General features: G+C 44.0%; 1 protein-coding gene across 1 annotated transcript in view; it reads left to right on the top strand.

Annotated features, from left to right (window-relative positions):
* The window catches only part of ACO1 (aconitase 1), a 172281-nt gene that overhangs the window by 28475 nt on the left and 124083 nt on the right, over positions 1-19723 (top strand). Inside the window, exons 2-3 of the mRNA XM_029608585.1 lie at positions 6176-6294; positions 17253-17421. Of these exons, the coding sequence (XP_029464445.1) occupies positions 6198-6294; positions 17253-17421 (266 nt within the window). The 5' untranslated portion in view covers positions 6176-6197. The remainder of the gene's footprint in view (positions 1-6175; positions 6295-17252; positions 17422-19723) is intronic.

The following is a 19723-nucleotide window of genomic DNA, read 5'->3' as shown; positions in this document are numbered from 1 at the left end:
TGCATCGGGAGTTAAAAAGTTTTGTTAGCACATGTGTTAAAAAAAACCCCCAAAAAAAACCAAAACCAAAAAACCTGCTCTGACTTTCAGCACATGATTTGAATACATGGCTTATTACATCAAGCCTTGCATTGGAGGGTTGAGCTACTTGATCGTAGCTGCTAATAAAAAAAAAAAAAAAAAAAAAGACTATAATATGCAGTGCAAAGAATTTAACCAAATCTAATAAATAGGATTTATAGCTACTTTCCTCTTGGATTTAGCACAGATTGGCAGACTGAGTTGACTTTTCCGGTTAATCACGTCCTGCAAACAGCACTAGAAGAAAAGAACTAGCTGCACAGCTGTCCCATTTATTTCAGATAATGCGTGATCACAGCAGCAACTATAGCTTCTGGCATTTGGATGGCCTTTTTTTTTTTTTTTTTGTGTCTTGCTGTTTTTGAATGTTGTTCTACATCCCCCAGAAGCTCCCGAATCGCGTTATCATGTTTTGGGTGTTGACTAATGAAATATCTCATGAGAAGTTCCAAGCAGATCTAATGGAACCCTCCCCTGCTGGGATCACCTCAGACTACCATGTCCCGAAAATGGTGTGGATAGGACACTAAACACGGAAGGTATTGGACACACATGCTTGCAGTCCCTTCAGAAAGTAGACTAAAAAGAGCTTTTATAATGGCAGATGAAAGGCATGCATTGGGCTTCGGTACCGGTGCCCAGTTTGAAACTGAGCTTCCTGTGTGGAATTATAAATTGAAAGAACGATGACACCCTATTGTGCTAAAAATGAATTCGGGAAATCCCATAATTTGTTGATACAAACGTGCAGAGGCTCCACCAGTAAAATACATTTGTAAGTGGATAAGTAGTAAGGCTTTTAGTCAGAAATTCCAATTACAAATTACCTAACCAAGGTACAGTTTTATTTTTTCAAATTCTGAGGGCGGCTTTCCACAGGAGGCGATGGTTAGCGTGTAGTTAGCATGGGCCTAGGATTCAGGACTCCTGAGCTCACTTCTGACATCTGTGACCAGGGCTGTGTACATCTAGTAGCACTTAAAAATTACAAGTAGTAGTGGTGGCTTGGGGCTTTCGTTTTTTATGTTTCATTGTACCTTAACATAAGAACTGCGATGCTGAGTCAGACCAAGGTCCATTGAGCCCAGCCTCCTGTCTCTGAAAGTGACCACTCCAGTACCTGGCAGGTCCTATAAAGTAGATCTAATTTCCTGTTATTCACTCCCAGGGATAGCAGTAGCTTTCTCTAATCTACCTGGCTAATAATGTGTTCTAGACCTTTCCTCCATGAGCTTGTCCAAGCCTCTTTGAAACCCCATTATGCCAGTCATCTTCATCTCGTCTTCTGGTAACAGATTCCATAGCTTGAGAGTACGCTTGAGTGACAAAGTGCTTTAGACAATTTGTTTTGAATCCGCTAATTGTTAGATTCATGGAGCGTCCCCTTGTTTTAATATTATTTGAAAAAGTAAATAACCCAACATCATGTACTTGTAGTTGGGATTATTTTTCCCTATCTGCATTACTTTGCACTTTTCTATATTAAATTTCATCTGCCATTCTCTTCTCTTACCCAATCTAGTCTCACAAGGTCCTTGTGCAGTTCCTCACAATCTGCTGCCATTTTAAAAAAATTTGAGTAATTTTATATTATCTGCAAATTTAAACGCCTCATTGTTCCCTTTTCCAGATCATTTATGAATGTTAAACAGCACAATTCCTTGTACCAATCCCTGTGGTACTCCACTAATGACCTTTCTCCATTTGAAAAGGTACATTTAAGCCATAAAGGATTCTCACCAGTAGTAATAACCACTAAACTAGGGTCTCAGAAGATCTCAACATCACTGGCCTATATTCAAATATAACGGTTCTTTGAAAGCTTCTGTTGCCAAGGGGGATAATCACCCTGGAAGGCGGGCATAGCACAGATTCTGGACTTTATCTAGTGAGGTCTAAATAAAGGCCTAGCCCTCAACTCCCTAAGGGTACGGATAGTGGCTGTTTCCTGTTTTAGGGGCCCAATAAAGGGCAAGTACATGTAAGTTGCTTCCCAAAAGGGGTAAAGTTCATCAGGCTGTCCTTCTGGTTCCCTTATGGGACATTAAAGCCCACCCTTTGAGCTGCTAAGGCAAACCTCCCTCAAGGATCTGTCCTTGAAGACAGCCTTCTTGGTGGCCGTGTGTTTGGCAAGATGGATCTCCAAACTACAGGTACTTTCCTGTAGAGATGCTTTCTTGTTTTTTTTTTTCCGAGGATACAGCCGGGCTCAGACCAGTTCCCTCCTTCCTGCCAAAGGTAATGTTTGTGTTTCATTTGAACCAGACTATTGCCTTACCAGCCTTTAAGAAGGGTAGGGCATTGAAGGAAGGTTGGGAACTGCATTGCCTGGATGTCAGATAGACACTGCTAAGTTACCTGAAGGTCACGAATGCTTTCAGGAAGACAGGCTTTTTGTACTGTTTGCCAGGCCACAGAGATTCGAAGCAGCCTCCCAAGTGACACTGGTCAGGTGAATCAAGGAGGCCATTGGATCAAAATACCTACTGGGAGGTAAGTCAGTTCAGCCAAGGCTATGGGCGGAAGTGCCTTAATCGTTTTACATTTAGCTATGACATAAGAAATGATGTCGCCTCTCAAAACCACTTTTGCAGTCTCCCAATACAGTACTGGGGATCTCCGATGTTCCTGATTGAGACCCTATTCATCCCATTTCTTTAGAATATATTTGTGGAATGCCAAGTCAATATACAAAATGTAGGAAATTGCCAGGCAAAAGAGACATCCACCTGGCGAAAGCCCTCAACATCGACCCAAACAGGGGCATGATTTGAAATCACCAGTGTCCCAATTTCAGCAGTTAAAATTCTAGAAAAAGTCCCAGGATCTAGGAGAATATAATTGATTCGGGAATGTGTATCATGTGCCCTGAAATATGGGTATACTCCCTAACCAAAGGATGGAGGGAACTCCAACCATCCACTGTTTAAATTGTTACATAAATAGCCCATACCCTTCCTCTGGTCAGCTTTCATGGAAGCTCGAGGGCTAGAGCGATTTGAGAGTCTAGTACACCATCCAAATCTCCCCCCCAATATCAAAGAAGAAGAACTGTAAGGTAGGAGTAGTTGCTCCATCTGCCTAAAGAAGGAATGATCGTAAATGTTCAGGGCATATACTGTACGAAACACTATCAGTTTCCCAAATAATTTCCCCTCCACAATCAGATACATCCCTGCCATATCAGCAATAATCTTAGTATCTTGAAAAGGGACTGCCTTGCCCACTAAAATTGCCACTCCAGCTTTACAGGTACCAGACTGCAGCATAAACATTCCCCACCCACTGTCGACATAATGTTTGGTGTTCCTTGGCATCCAAATGAGTTTCCTGTAATAGAGCCACTTGCATTTTCCAACGCTTGTAGGGCTTGCAAAACTTTATATCTCTTGACCACTGATCCGATCCCTCCAACATTCCCAGTTCACATCGGAATCTACCAGCCAGTACTCAAATGCCAAATAAAATAAAAATCATGCCTTTGCTGCCATGATACCCAGTCAGCCCGAGCTCCCCAGCCTAAACCCCAGCTGCAACTCTCACAGGAATAACCACTGTTTAAAGGAAATAATTGATAATTCTACTCACAGGGTCACTATGTTCCCCCCCCCCCTCCCTTCCTCCTACCTCTCCCTCAACCTCAAATTAAGCACAAAAAATGTGACAACATCCTCTAACTCCAACCAGCTCACAGATGAGCAAAGGGACACCATGAATAACTGTCAGGGCTCCACTCCCCACTATTTATAGCAGACTTGGGGAGAGAAAAAAATCAATGTCTTCAAACCTCCCAATAAAGCTTTATAGCTGTAGTAGCAATGCAAGAGGAATAACATAGGTTAATGATGAAAACATGTCAGGCTATATGAAACCCTAAGTCAAAGAAATCCTCCCCCAAAATGTCTCAATCAGCTTCCACAGCAGGGAAGAGCCTATCTTCAGCCTGGAGTGAAGGAAAGTGTCCGCCTCCACAGCCACATTGTTAAAGGTGACTTTCAGTCGCACAGGAAACTGGAGAATAAATCGTACATGATGGCACACTATGTGGAACAAATGTTGGTGAAAGTTTTATGATGGGCAGACACCGCTGCAGAGTAGTCGGCAAAGAGCAAGATTTTATGGCCCTCATACTCTTAACACACAATGCTGCCTGTACTGAGATAAAAGCAGTTCTTTATGGCAAAAGTTATGAATTCTCGCTATCACGGGGCGGGCTTTGTTCTGCCCACTCGTCTTAACTCCCAAACGATGTGCTCTCTCTGTCTGTAGGACCCCAAGCTCCCTCTCCAAGCCAAAGGCATGCGGCAGCCATGTTTCCAGCATGCTCCGTAAGTCTCGATCTGATATCGTTTTTGGCAACCCAATAAACATCAAGTTATTCCTCCAGGAACGGTTCTCAAGGTCCTCAAGTTTATTATCAGTTTTCCACAGCAGTGCTTTAACAGAGGTCAATTCGGTTTCCATCGTTTGCACCTGCTCTTCCGCCACATTGATATGTGTTTTGGCTTCACTTAAGCGGTGAGTGTCTTGCAGCGAGGCTTGGATATCATCAAAACAGGAGTGAAGCATACCGAGCTTGTCATCCATCGCCAATAGGATCACCGCGGCCAACTCTCCCAATTCATTAGTTGGTGGACCAGGCAAGGGGGAGATGGCCGGTAACTTCCTCCATCTTGCCGCCAGTTCACTTAGGTCACTCTTTACGGAGCGATTTGGAGGCCATCCGCAGTGAGTAAAAGCCCCACAAATTTCAGTCCCGCAAAGAAAAAAGCCGGAGCAACACAGGAATGAGCCAAGAAGTGAAAATATCACAGCGATTAAGGCGGATATGGGGAGTGGGGCCCCAGAGCAGCTGAAGACCACATCTTCACGCGCTCACCACATCGTGTGACTCCATCTAGTATTCTTTAAAACACTAGGAAGTAACCAGGATGTTCATGTAAAATGAAGAAATATCAAGAGTGAAATAGAGCAAAATTCAGTACCCACATAATTTCTGAAGCATTGTCCTGACCATTGACATCTTATGAGCAGCAGTCAAGATAATCTATCTTTAAAAGCCTGTAAGAGTGTTCAGCAAAAGATTCGTTCTCCTGAAGAAATATCTTACTGCAGAGCATTTTGGTTTATTGAATTGTGGCTACAAATGCTATGGGAAAGGCATAATAACTGAAATTTAGCTATGTCGAGGTAAGTTTTTTTTTTGTCTTTAGCAACGTACTCTCTATGCTTTAAATTGCTTCTATTTAATTCATTATCTGTTATGTACTGTATTTTTCACCAATAATGTATGATAGAGCAGTTTTTAAACTAGACCATGGGGGAAAGCTGATAGTTGCTGGACAGTTAGGCTGATAGCTTACGCTTCCAGCGCTGCTGCCCAGAGCAGTTCTGGAAGTGCTTGGAGATGACAGCGTACTGTGATCCCAGGCCACTAAAGTGGGCCGTGTTGAGGTACTGAGTAGGTGAGAGGGCTTGGGGAGGTAAGGGTGGGGCGGTGGCGAGGACACAATACTTCTTAAACTATTAACTGGGAAGGGAGGGGGGAAGGCTGGAGGGCCAGCACAGATAATTTCATTATTGTTTTTATTCATTGGGGTTTGGGGAGGGAGGACCTTGGCCAGCAAGGATTTTAGACATTTAAGGTGGTGGTGGGAATCGGGCTGGGAGGCCCACAGTTAAATTTTTAATTTAATATATGTGCCCCTTACCGAATATCTTTTTGAAGATAACCAGTTAAGTGGCAGGTTATCTGGCCACATAAAGCCGTATAACTAGTTTAGACCTAACTGGCCATATTCAAAAGCTGGCCAGTTAGGTTTAAAGTTATGCAGCTAAAAGTAGCCGAATAGCTATAGGTGAGCTTATCCAGTGGGACGTTTATCCTGCTGAATATCTGGGACAATTTATCCAGCTAACTTGAGCCAGATAACTTGTCCGATCACTGACTTAGTGAACCACGGACCTCTATTTTTTTTTCAGAGTTGTAATCCCATCAATCCATCATCAAAGCAAGCCATAGCAATCTGCATAAGGGTTTTCACAGGTGAATCAATTGTAAGAATGTTTTGTTTTATTTTTTCCTCTATTTCAGGTGTAGTTAAGCATCTTCAAACATGAGCAACCCTTTTGCACACATAACAGAGCCTCTGGACCCCAAACAACCTGAAAAGAAGTTCTTCAATCTTAATAAATTAGGAGATCCAAGATATGGTATGTTACCCTTGTCACCAGTGACTACTTTTCACACCAGTCTGACTTCATTTGAACTAGAAATGAGAGAATGTACAATACCAGTACCAAGTTATACACAGTCTCTGCAATGTCCGAAATCTAAAATAGATGCAATGTATTTTTCCTCCTAGTGTGAAAGATCAGCCAGAACTTGTTAAGCTATCTATATGTAGATGGAAATTTCTTACGGGCCGATTCAGTATGGTGTGCTCGGCCGAGCGCACTTTAGCCCCGGTTTGGCTGTGTGTTTTCGACGCGCTATTTTTACCCCTTTATACAGTAAGGGGTAATAGCGCGTCGAAAATGCGCGGCCAACCCCCCCGAAACTAATAGCACCCGCAACATGCGAATGCATGTTGATGGGCCTATTGGTTATTACCACACGATACAGAAAGTAAAATGTGCAGCGACGTCGCACATTTTACTTTCAGAAATTAATGCCTGCCCAAAGGCAGAAGTTAATTTTGGCCGGCACAGGGAAAGTGTACAGAAAAACAGAAAAAAACTGCTTTTTCTGTACACCCTCCGACTTAATATCATAGCGATATTAAGTCGGAGGCCCCAAAAATTAAAAAAAATAAAAATATTTTTAAATCTGCTGTGGGTTGGAAGACGGACACTCAATTTTGCCAGTGTCCGTTTTCCAAACCCATGGCTGTCAGCGGGTTTAAGAACCGACGCCAGTAAAATTGAGCGTTGTCTGTCAAACCCGCTGACAGCCGCCGCTTCTGTCAAAAAGGAGGCGCTAGGGACACGCTAATATCCCTAGCACCTCCTTTTACTGCGGGCCTTAATTTGCATATCTTTATTTACTGAATCGTGTGCCCAGGAGAGTGGCCTGGGCGCTCGCTGGCTCTCCCGCATGTCTTACTGAATTGGCCCATGCTTTGTTTCAGATAAAAAGGATGTTACCAGACAGTTGATGTAGATACAATTCAGGCAGTCAGTAGTATCCTTTGACTTTTTTTTTTTTTTTCTGTGATTATTCAGGGCAGGGTCTTAAAACAAAATAAAGCAATAATGGGTGTGAATTTTTGTCCATAATATTTTTAGCAAGTTAGCTATCCTGCAGGATAATCAAGAGTTTCAATCTAAGTTGCTTATGGACATTCATTGGTGCCAAAAATCTATGATCTATGGGGTTGATCATGACTGATAGACGAATTATTTCAAAGAGCTGGCCGCACATCATGTTTCAGGCACATATATTGTGGAAGGCAACAGCATAGCTATGTTACCAAACCACAATTTTCCATTTTTCAATAATTTGTGTAACAAAGTAAGTATGTCCATGTAGTTGAGCTAACAGGGACATGCTTGTTTTAGCAGAGATGAGTCAAAAAATAATGGATTGCAGTTTTTAAGGACAACGAATTTCCCATAGGCAGGGTTCATCGGATAGTGAGTCTAGACTGAGAAGAGTCCTTATAATGAAGGGAAATTGTCTTAAGTCCCCATGATTTTAAAGGTTTTTATTACAGTGTAGAGTTGCAATCCAGTTAACTTTGCCTGCAGGATGGTATTTATAGTTTGCTTTGTCTATACATTTTGTAGCCATGCTGTCATCAGTGACTTAGTACGGTGAGCATAATCCCATTAAATTAGAAGCCTTTCACACTTTAACTGTTTTGTGTGTTTGCGTCGTATGTTTAAACGTCAGAGGGAGAAACACATGTATGCCATGAGCAGCATCGCTGCCAAACAGGTTGTCTGAATTAGGGATGTGAATCGTTTTTCTGACGATTTGAAATATTTTACGATATTTCTAAATTCGTTAATATATCGGGTAAAAAAAGAAACTATCATCTCCCCCCCCCCCCCCCCCCCCCCCCCGAATTTTCATAAAAATCGTTTTCCGGGTTAGGGCGCAGTAACAAAAAAACGTTTATTTTTGTTGTTTTTTGTTACATTTTGCTATTTTTGTTAGTGCGTGCTAACGGGAGTTAGCGCGCGCTAACTCCCGTTAGCACACACTAACCCGAAAAACAATTTTTCACAAAAAAAAACCAACGGGGATTCGCGGGAAAATGAGATTTTCCCGCGGCCAGACGATTCCGAAAGCAGGAACGCTTGGGCACCCAATTAATATCCCTAGTCTGAATTGTATCTTAAAGCCCATGTAAAGAATTATGATTTTGGTAGCTGAAACCTGTTGAAATTCCCCAGAGACCCCTATTCACTGTCCTTCTTCTTCTTCTTCCCAGTCTGAACCCAGCACTCACTTCCAGCCTCCTTTGCCTTATGCCAGCTCTTCCTTCTCAGCGCATTCCCGGCACACTCTGATCCCCATAACCAGCTGATTTTTTCCCCCCCCCCCCTCCCCCTGCTCAGGCGCACCCCAGCACTCCCCTTGCCAGCCCAGCCCCAGTACACTCTGACCCGCCCTTCCCAGCTTGACCCGCATGCACTCACCCACCTCCGACCCACTGGCCCAATCCCAGCACACTCTGCCTCCTTCTCCCAGCTCGACCCCAGCACACTCTCTAACCCTTCTCACATCATCCAAAATGAAATAAAGAAAAAAAAACAACCCTCCCCCCCCCAAAAAACCTGAAAAACAAAATGAAATTCACCCTCCAAGCCTGTTTCAACAAAGGCACCCCCTTCCCAGATCTGAGGACCTCTTCCCAAACTCCTCCCACCTTATCATGAGTCCACAGGTATTCCGGGACACCCCCACCAGACACTAATCACCAATTTCTTAAAATAAATAAACAATTCTGGCCCCAGTCCTCATCCTGTTGAACCAAACCCATTTAAACGGGCCTCGCTGGCCCCCAGGACCTCCCAACCTCCCTCCACCTTAGCCTTAACCCCAGCATGGGTCTTCTGGGGAGCAGGAGTGATCCATAATTGTTCCTGCCCTGCTGCCCCAGCATGTCAAAATGGCTGCTGCTCGACCCGAGGCCCATGCCATTGTGTTGTACAGACCTGTTTTGGGGGTCGATGCTGGGGTGCGGGAAGGTCCTGGGGACTGGCAAGCCATGTTTAAGTGGGTTTGATTGGTGGGCCTAGAACCAGGACTAGGAGGTTTTTATTTTTAAAGAAGTTGGTAGTTAGTGTCTGAGGATCGCATGCGTACCCCCACCAGCTCTGAGTGTCTGAAGTTTCCATGGTACTCGAGTTTGTCTGACAGAGACCTGCAGTCACCAACAGAGTACTTTGGCACCAAGTATATAGGCTTATATATATATGTAGAGAGAGAGACAGACAGAAATCATAGACCATTTAAGTTAAGGATGTAAATATTTGTTCTTTGAACCCTTATTATGCAATATAAATAGATAGTTAGATCCTAGGGCAGGGAGAGAACCTACGGTAATACCCTTGGAGAGACCTTACTGCACAATTGAGAGACACTTCTGCACAATGTAAATAATTTCCATCAAGGGACATTACGGCACAATGTAAATAAGCTACCTCTGGTAAAGATTATATAATTCTTGCCTTTCTCTGTCTCCTTCCTTCCCAGTTTCAACAACCTTGTTATATTGTAACTTTTTACTTCCTCGACACTGGTTAAAAGAAAGTTATTGCACCCCTTGTTATATGTAAACCGGCATGATATGATTGTATCATGAATGCCGGTATAGAAAAGCTTTAAATAAATAAAATAAATAAATAATTCGGAAATAAATACCATACAGTGCATGCTTACTGAAAACCATACCACAGATTAAAACTGGAGCAATCCAGTTTAGAGAATCACTACCTTGGAGACTTAATTTTCGTTTTCTTGGAAGGGCAAACAGGACAAAAATGGCCAGATGTAGGAATCTTACCGCACTTCTTTCAACACTTCATTGTAAAAAATCTTCACTCTTAAATGCTTGCAGTGACTATTTTTCTATATATGTGTGTACAAATTTAGCTTTCAATATTGTTATATACATTACTTTCTCCCTAAATATCGTAACTCATAAATAATGTTGTTCTGGCATTTCCAAAAATACAGAAACCACTCTGTTTACAATTTATTGTAGAAATAGAGAGTATGATGGCAGATGAGGCCCATAGTGCCTGCCTAATTTAATTCCTGTTGTATTGCCCTGGGCCCCCATTTGATTACTGTCTTCCCCTTTACAACTAAGGATCATCTGTGCTTATCTTATGTCCTCATGAGTTCTCTGACTGTTCTTCCACCATTGTGAGACTGTTCCATGCATCTAACACTTTTTCTGTGAAGAAATTGTTTTCTGATGTTTCTCCTTGTTCTAGAATTTTCCTTTTCACTGAAAAATGCTTGCTTCATCCGCATTATTTATGCCTTCCAGCATTTAATTGTCTCTCTCATTTCCCCCCTGCATCTCCTCCTTTCTAGGATATACATATTTAGGTTCTTAAGTCTCAACTCTGGAGACTTTTGGAGAAGATCCTGTGCCATTTTGTAGCCTTTCTCTAGGCCTCCTCTGCTGTGTCTCTCTTTTCAGAGGTGCGGCCTTCAGATGAAGTCTCACCAGGGCTTGATTTGTAGACAGAAATGAAGTGGAACTGTAGAATTGGGAGGAGGGGGGGACGTAGATCAGGGCCTGGTGTGACATGTGAGGAGGCGGGGCCAAGGCGGTGTGAATTCTCTTTTCACTTTTTCCCCTCCCACATCCCTTCACTCTCTTCCACTTACCTCCCTCCGATCCCTTTACTCACTTCCTTGCCTCCTCTATATCCTCTTACTCGTTCTTGCCCTTCCCCTCACCCTCTTTCTTGATTTACTAACTCTCTCCCTCCCCCCCCATTGTAGTCACCAGGGGCAGAGAGGATGGGGGACCCAGGAAGCAACAGTGGGGACCAATAAACTAACACACCAGTAGCAGCAGAAGCAGTGGGGCTGACAGGCATTCACCCCCACGTATCTTCGACCTTGGCCATCCTTCCTCACAGCTGCCTTAATTGTGGTGGGAAACTGTACAAAAATCAAGGCCATGTAACTGCCCCTGTCTCAGGGTAAGCAGCCCCAATGCCCTCTGCTCTGCTTTCTGCAGGGGCTGGAGGCCAGAAATGATCCACGCCACTACTGGCTCTGCTCCATTTCTACCAGGGAAAGGAACTGGTTTACACTGCCAGCTCTACTCTGTTTCTTGGGTTCTATAAAAAAAAACCAAAAAAAAACAGGTTGGCAGAATATTTGTTCTGGGTCATTCCGCCAGAAATTAAGACCTAAGTAACAGGCATTGAATTTAGCACGAGTTTGAAAGATAAAGCAGCAGTGCCAATTACGAAGGTCAGGACTGAAGCCTTCAGAAGTGGTCATACTGTGCACAAGTTTTAAACTTATACTAATTCAACCTTTTTGTGTCCTATGGTCTGCGGTGTTTACGTCAAGATTATTTCCTCCCCTCCTATTCCCTACAAAACAGAAATGAAGAGGGGAACAGGAAAGGGGAGGTGAGATTAGGGGGCAGAGTGACTTTGCTCTGTCTCCTCCAGGTTCATCTCCTCCTTTTCGCTGCAGCCTGCCTGGATGGGAGGGACTGGAGCAGAGCACCCCTGTTGCTCTGCCTCTTAAGTCTGAAAGGAAGTGCCAGAATTGTGTTCCAGGCCATTCCCCCCCACAAATTAAGCCCTGGGTCTCGCAAACAATCTGTGCAGAGGCGCATTTCCACCTGCTTCTTTCAGCTGTGCGCATTCCTAGCATTCCTCTGGCCCTGGCCACTGCCTTCTTTTACTGTTTGGCTATCTTCAGGTCATCTGATAATGATCGCTCCACGTTCTCTCTTCTGCTTGGCACACGGCAGTGCCTTGCCCCCTCTTTGCATACAGCTCCGTGGAATTCTTCACCCCCAAAGCTCATCTCCTCTTTTTTTTATGACACTGAAACATAACTGCCAAGCATCCAAGCCCCTCCTTGAGCTTTCTTAGGGCACTTCTCATTCTCTCTGTTCCTTCGGGGTGTCCACTCTGTTTGTTTCAAATCTTAGTGTTGTCTGCAAAATGACAATTTTTTCCTGCTAACCCTCCGCAGTATCGCTCACATATTAAACAGAATTGGGGGGCCAGGACAGATCCTTGACACGCTCCGCTAATCAGCTTTTGTTCCTCAGTGTCTCCTTTTATCACTACCTTCTGCTGTCTATCACCCAACCATTTTCTTATCCAGTCAACCATCTTGGGTCTGACTTCTAGGCTGCTCAGTTTATTGATGAGCCTCCTACGTGGGACAGTGGCAAAAGTGTAACATCTATGCTAATGTCCCATTAAAGGATCCAAGAACCATATCTCAAATATAGGGGCCGATGCAATACAGTGCGCTCGGCCGAGCGCACTGTATAACCCGCACACCGACGCAGGTTAAATAGGCGCTAATCCATCCCCTAATGCAATAGAGGGATTAGCGCCTATTTAACCCGAGTCGGACGTGGAGTGAATGAGATAGCGCTCATCACACGCAAATGCCTGTGAATGAGCCTATTACTCATTCACTGCGTCTCAGACTCACATTTATCGCCCAGCTATTAACGCCTGCTCCAGGTGAGCGCAGGTTAAAGAAGTAAAGAAAAGCAGAAAAAACTGCTTTTCTGTTCTTTTTTTTTTTTTTTTTTTTAAGTAAAAAAAACCCCAAAAAACTCTGCAGACTGCCCAGTAATGAAAATGGCGGCGGCAGTCGCGGCAGGGTCGCGTTAGCAACGAGGCGCTAAGGTCACGCAAGCGACCCTAGCGCCTCCTTGCTAGCGCGACCCACTATTTTGGATATTGCATGGCGTGCATGGCGCCTCCCTTGCGGGCGCCATGCACACATTAGGAAAGCGGGCGCTGACTTTTCAGCACCAGCTTTCCGCAATTTATATTGCATCTGCCCCATAGAGCTTTAGCTGTTACTTCTTCTCTACTGGTGTTAAGGGAATCTGAAAGTCCAGCATTCCCTGTCAGGAGGGGGAGGGAGGGCTTATGTTCTAGGCCTTGAATGCTGTTTAAATCTACTAATAATCACACTGGAAGCTGATACAGTTTCCAAATTATCTTGTACTGATTAATGGTGGAGAAATGGATGAAAAACTTCTGCTTACAGTTCTTGTTTACAAATCCATTTTACAGTTTTGGATTTTCACTAAATGTATAACCTTATGCTTCCAGTCATTTTGTTCTGTTAAGTCAATGAATTTTATTCCTTTTTCCTTTCCAATCACTGGGGTAGTTTTCAAACTTCCTCCCAATAGCTGGTGGATGGACCGTTAACCCAGTGTAATGCATCGGTGTAAAGTCCCATTTCTCATATCTTTTAGTCCATTAGCTCCGTGGTCTCCTCACTCCCTAGTTTGCACCTGGCCGGTGCTCCTCTCCTCTCTGGTTATCTCGATGAGATGGCCATGGATTCACCAGGTGAGTGCTACTGAGATCTTCCAGTTCCCAGGACTCCTCGTCCCTGGGAGTGAATGAGAACTCATTCCAGCACAAGGACGCAGAAGGTCCGTTGGTCCTCTGTGAGAGACACCACTTCCTCAAAATGGTACAGAAACGGAGTTCCCGTGCCCTAGGGTACTCGGGCAGATAACCAAAAAAAAAAAAATACTCCGAAAACAGGGGAATACAAAACCAAAGAGAAGAAGGGTGGGCAAACTTCCTCCTCCAAACAAAAGTTTTCCGAAAGGCAAGGTAATGCAGGCAGATGCGCCTTTTACTCTACCCAGATCTCATCCCTAGAGATGCAAGGGGCCTTTCCTAAGGAAAAAAGAGCCAAAAGAGGAGCAGAAGGTCTAAGTAAAAAATCCACACACTAAGATAGTGGCAGGGATTTATATACTCTGTGAGCTCACTGTCTCAGAACCCACAATAAAGCTCGCTCTCTTTTCCCCTCATAAGGATGGACTATTCCTCTTAGTAGGAACCCACTGGCTTCTCTACAGAAGTGTGACTGAAATTCAAGTATACCATGTCCAGAATATGCCCCTAATCTAATTGTCTAGTCACCCAGTCAAAGAAATTGATCAGATTTTGTGTGTCATGATCTTCCTCTGGTAAAACCATGCTGCGCCAGATATGCCCCCGGATGGATTCAAGATACTTCACTCTCCTTAGAAGAGTCTCCATTAAGTTTCTCACCACGGAGGTCAGACCAGCTGGCCTGTAGTTTACAGCCTCCTTCCTGCGTTTATTAAGCAGGGCAGTACCACTTGTCTCCAAAGATCGGCTGAACAGATCCATCAGTGTCCTCTGCATTACTGACTATTTTTGTAACTAATCTGGATATATCATTCGTCTCTCAGCCTTATTTTTGTTTGCAGTATTCCTTTACAACGATGTGGGTGTGTTTATTAATAGAGAACATGTTTTGGAAATGACATAAAATCTGATGTTGAAAACAATGGATTAAAGATACAGGGGTTAAGTTATTTGAAGAACTAAAATAAAAACATTTAAAAATAGTAAAGACCTATTACTGTGTTGACAGATTCACCACTACATTATCAAAGAGAAAACTAGGAATGATTTGAGGCTACAATAGGGCTCTTTCGGTCTGCTAACATTTCTGGAAAAATGTTTCCATTTTCTCTTACGTTATAGAATATGAATTAGTCTAGTAAATGAGGGAATTAGCAAGCACTTGGCATTTTGAAATTGTGAACTGGCAAATGAGGGAGGGAGAGGCTGGGAACATATTTTCACAGTTGCACAGCAGACAAACCACACTCCAAAGAGGAGAGAGTTCTCTTAGAAAATAGTACATTACTCCTGGGAGAATTCTGCGCAAAGAAATTTAAAATTCTGTGCACAAAATTCTGCAAACTTTATATTAGTCAAAATAACACAATTTACATAAGTCTTTTAAGTTATTACTTAAAGAAGCAGAACTTTTTAAATATTTTGAGCAGAATTTCCCTAGAAATTCACTGTAAGAGTGTCCCTTCCACTTGCTCTTCCTACTCCCCTGGCCACTTTGCCCTCTCAGGCCCCAACTCCTCCATCTGCCAGTATCTCTCCCCTCCACCTCTAGGCTCAACCTCTTTTACACTATTGCTGGTTCCAGAGTTTGACCCTGTTCTCACACAGGCTCCCTCTGTCCCTCTCTCTCTCTAATACACATGCACATACCCTCATACAGGCTCTCTCTCTTGCATACACACCTACATAAGCTCCCTTTCTCTTTCACACATACATCCTCACACAGGCTACCTATGTCTCTCTCTCACGCACACCTTCACACAGGCTCTGTCTCACACATACACAATCCCTTCACACAGACTAGCACCCTCACATACACACGATCCCTTTTTCATACACATGAGCTCTCAATCTCTTACACACACACACACACACACACTCCTTCACAATCTCCTCATATAGGCTCCCTCTCTCTGAAACCCACACTCAAGCATCCCTCCCCCGCACTCTTACCTCCCATGCTCTCTCTCACACCCTCCTGCTCTCTCACCTTCCCCTCACCCACACCCTTCCCCTCATATAGGCTCCCTCTCTCTGAAACCCACGCTCAAGCACCCCCCTGCTCTCTTACCACCCATGCTCTCTTTACATCCTTCTGCTCTCTCTCACCCTCCCCTCCCCCCTCTCACACACACACACACACACACACACACACACACACACACACATATATATACATTCTCTCTCACCGGGGCCTTCCATCTTCGCTGCGAGCGGAGCACACTCCGTTCACGGCACACGGGGTCCTTCCTTCTTCGCTCCATTCGTGGCATGCCGGGAGTCTCCTCTGCTATTTTCTGTGCAGAATTTGGCAATTCTGCGCAAGGGTGGGAATTCTGCGCAAATTCTGCGCTCCGCAGTAGCGCAGAATTCCCCCAGGACTAGTACATGTACGACACCACCTTGACAACACACAATAGATCTGAAATATTCTGATAAATATAAAATGGATTGCAGACGTGGAGGATCATAGAGCATATACAGTATTTTAATCCTGTTCCAAACAGACTATGTGGAGGGGATAAAGAAAACAATGGAAGAAGTGTTAATAAGTAATATTTCCAGAGATCAACCTTTTTGTGTCTGGGTCTCTCTTTCTCTAGTAAAAGAACAGACATGACATGGGGTGGCAGGAGTGTAAATAAAGGGTGGTTATTTACCCTTTCAAATAATACTAAAACAAGGGGACACTCCATGAAACTAACCACCAGCAGATTGAAAACCAATCGTAGAAATTACTTTTTCTCTCAACGCACTGTCAAGCTGAATTTGTTGCCAGAGGACATGAACATGGTGGGTGACTAGCATAGCAGGGTTTAAAAGAGGTTTGGAAAAGTTCAGCGCACATTATTAGCCAGGTAGACTAGAGAAAGCTGTTGCTATCCCTGGGCATGAGTAAGAGGAGTTAGACAACTTTATGGGATCTGCTGAGTATTATTTATGACCTGAATTGGCCACTGTCGAGAGACAGGATGCTGGGCTCGATGGACCTTGGTTGGACTTGGCATGGCAGTTCTTTAAGTTCTTTATAGGATCTTCTTAGCAGTAACTTGAAAGGACGTAACATGGAACTGGCTAAACAGAGAGATGGCTAAAGAAAGTGTAAGGGATTCAGAAGGCAAGGGAGAATCGCTGCCCGTTTTCTGCAGACATTGGAGACAAAAAGTTGATTTCCCATTTGAACCCAGAAAGTTCACTTCAGTTGAATAAAATTGACACTCTGGAAAGGTAGAAGAATGGGTACTGAAAAAGTGGAGACAGATTTGATGCATCCTGTGCTACTATGGTTCGTGTACAATTGCTGATTCAATATGACATGTCTCTGATCAGATGATTTTGTATAGCTGCCACATTAAAAAAAACAAAAACCAAAAACACACAAATTACAAAAAAGTGCCTTTTCCAGGCTTCAGTGGGACAGGTCATTTGGGGCTCACATGTGAGAGAAATGGGATGTCGCTTATTCAGATTGTTCTGCCAATGGGCTTTACTTGTTAATGTTTTGTAAAATGTATTGGTGCAAAAACAAAACAAACAAACAAAAAATGTTTTTCACTTTGTAGCACGCTTGCCCTTTTCTATACGAGTTCTCCTGGAAGCAGCTATAAGAAACTGTGATGAATTTCTGGTGAAGAAAGAAGATGTTGAGAATATCTTGAACTGGAGCGTGACGCAGCACAAGAATGTGGAAGTCCCGTTCAGGCCCTCTCGAGTTATTCTACAAGACTTCACGTAAGTCAGAAATCACCAACTGTGGTGGATTTAGGGTTTGGCCACCCCTAGGCACTGTTGGTGCTGTCCCCTCCATCTCTTTCCCCCCTCCCTTATCTGATAAGGTCTGACAACAGGGAGAAGGAAGTCTAAGGTACAGTCCCACAGTTTCCTGCAGGGGCTCAGGGGTAGCTTCTGTAGAAAAAAAATGTGAAAATTCTGAAGCATACTGACAAATGTCTCCATCTAGTTTTTTTTTTTATTCTGCCTTTCGTGACATTCAGGTACTGTAGGTATTTCTCTATCCCCAATCTAATTTGTACCTGAGGTGATGGGAGGGTAACATGACTTGCCCAGGGTCAAAAGGAGTATCAACGGGATTTGAACTCTGGCTTCCCTGCCTCTCTAATCACTAGGCTGCTGTTCCTCCTCCTGTTTCTGCATGCTGCCTGGGAGAGGAGGAGCTGGATTAGGAAGCAGAGTACTGAGTGAGAATTAGCACTGCTGGAAAGCAGTACATTTTCAGCCCACCTGCTGCCCCTGGAGTTTTGCTGCCCAGGGTATAGGCCCGGTGTTCCAATTCCAATTTGTCCCTGGTCACTGATGCTGTTTCATCCTTAGGAGGTGGGCTGGGGGAGGGGGGAAAAGATTTACAGTGACAGAGGAGTGCCTATGACTGCTTTCTCTTTAGTGCATAGAGCAGTGTTCATGTGGTAGAGTGAGTTTGGTCAAAGCAGTTTAGGTTCCGTTAAATAACAGTCCACAAGATAGTTTTTAGTAGGTTGGGAATATCAAAGCATAGTAGCGATTATCGCTGAAGTATTTTAGCTAATTTTAAACAAGGTTAGGAAACGAGTTTTTAGAGCATATTTAAAAGAGAGCGTACTGTGAGACTTTTTAAATAGTGTAAGAATGTCTTTCTTTGTCTCGTCCCTCTCCCCCTTCATAATGGGGATAATCAAGAAGAGTTGTAGTGTGTCTTGCCACAATACCATTTTGGTGTAGCAGCTGTAGTTTTGTGATTGTGATTGTATGTAAGAAGGAATAAGGATTTTTGTTATTGAGAGCAAGACTGGATGGATTTATAAGCTCCTGCCTATTGAGGAATATTGTATGTGAGTGAGAGCCAGTCAAGTTGATGAAAATGGTCTGATCTGGGTATGGCAAATGAAACTGAAAGGAAATCTGGTAGCCAAAGTTTGGACAAGTTGATTTTTATATAAAGGGGTCTAGAAGATGAGAGTGATCCAAATATGGAGCGACAAGGCAAGAGTAGATTTACAGGTATTGATGTCAAAGATGAGATGGAGTTTGGATATTTTATGAAGCTCAGATGTGTGTGTGATGTAGTCTAGGAGGAATTTGGGGAACTGAAGCTAAGTTTATAGTGGATGAAAAAACAGATTGTTCCTTTTCCTCCCGTTAGACCATGCCTTATACTAGGGATTTTCCCAGCTCCTCAGCAGCTGGAGATAGAGGACACACCTCCTTCATGACCTCATCATTGGTTATAAAGGAGGAGTGACCCTAGGTCCTTGCCAGTGGTCTCTGTCTCCTGCAGCTGTGAACAAGGGTAGACTGATCTTGCTGAAGCTCCCAGACCCAGGTTGAGACCTCGACCTGATTAAGCCCACTTGCTCCTGGGGCAACAGTCGCTCAGGATTGTTCATCTCCAGTAGAGCTGCCTCCCAGGAAGGTCACTGGTTGCGTACTCCCACGGGGTAGATCCCAGTACCGCTAGGGGACATGATAACCCCTAGTAGAAGACTCCCTTTTCTTAGGATTAGAGGAACAAGGAGAGTTTGTCCTTGGTGAGTTAACCTCGAAAGGTTTTTCCTCGTTCTCTCCTTCCTTCCTTGCCTTGACTCCTAGGAGAGATAAAGTTAATTGGGGGAAAAAAAGAGAAATGGAAAAGGTAAGGTGAAGGGGCCATGAGATTACAACATGAACGCAGCCGTGGACGGCTCAGAAGGCCTCCCAGAGGAGGAGAGTATAAAATTAAAGAGGACAGCAACTGAAGCTGGAAGAAAAAGTAGTGCTCTGTTGGGGCTAGCTTTGAAGCGCAGCCTGCTTAGTACTAGCACAGCTGGTGGTGGTTTGAGACAAGCAGCATGCAAATACAACCACATCCCCCGCCAGGAAAATGCATCAGAGATGCAAATGTACAGCCTGCGGTCAGAGCGAATCACCTGTGTTACCAAGTCATTTTTCCTGGCGGGCGATGACTCATCATCCCCCGGTTAGGCTCAATGAGGAGACCCCACCCCAAGGAGAAAGAGGATCTCAAGAGGGGGCTGGGCTAAGGTCAGATCTGGCCCAACCC

The sequence above is a fragment of the Rhinatrema bivittatum genome, chromosome 1, assembly GCF_901001135.1.
Source record: "Rhinatrema bivittatum chromosome 1, aRhiBiv1.1, whole genome shotgun sequence".
Taxonomy (NCBI): Eukaryota; Metazoa; Chordata; class Amphibia; order Gymnophiona; family Rhinatrematidae; genus Rhinatrema; species Rhinatrema bivittatum.
The sequence above is the reverse complement of the archived record's forward strand: the minus strand, read 5'-3'. Positions and strand labels throughout refer to the sequence as shown.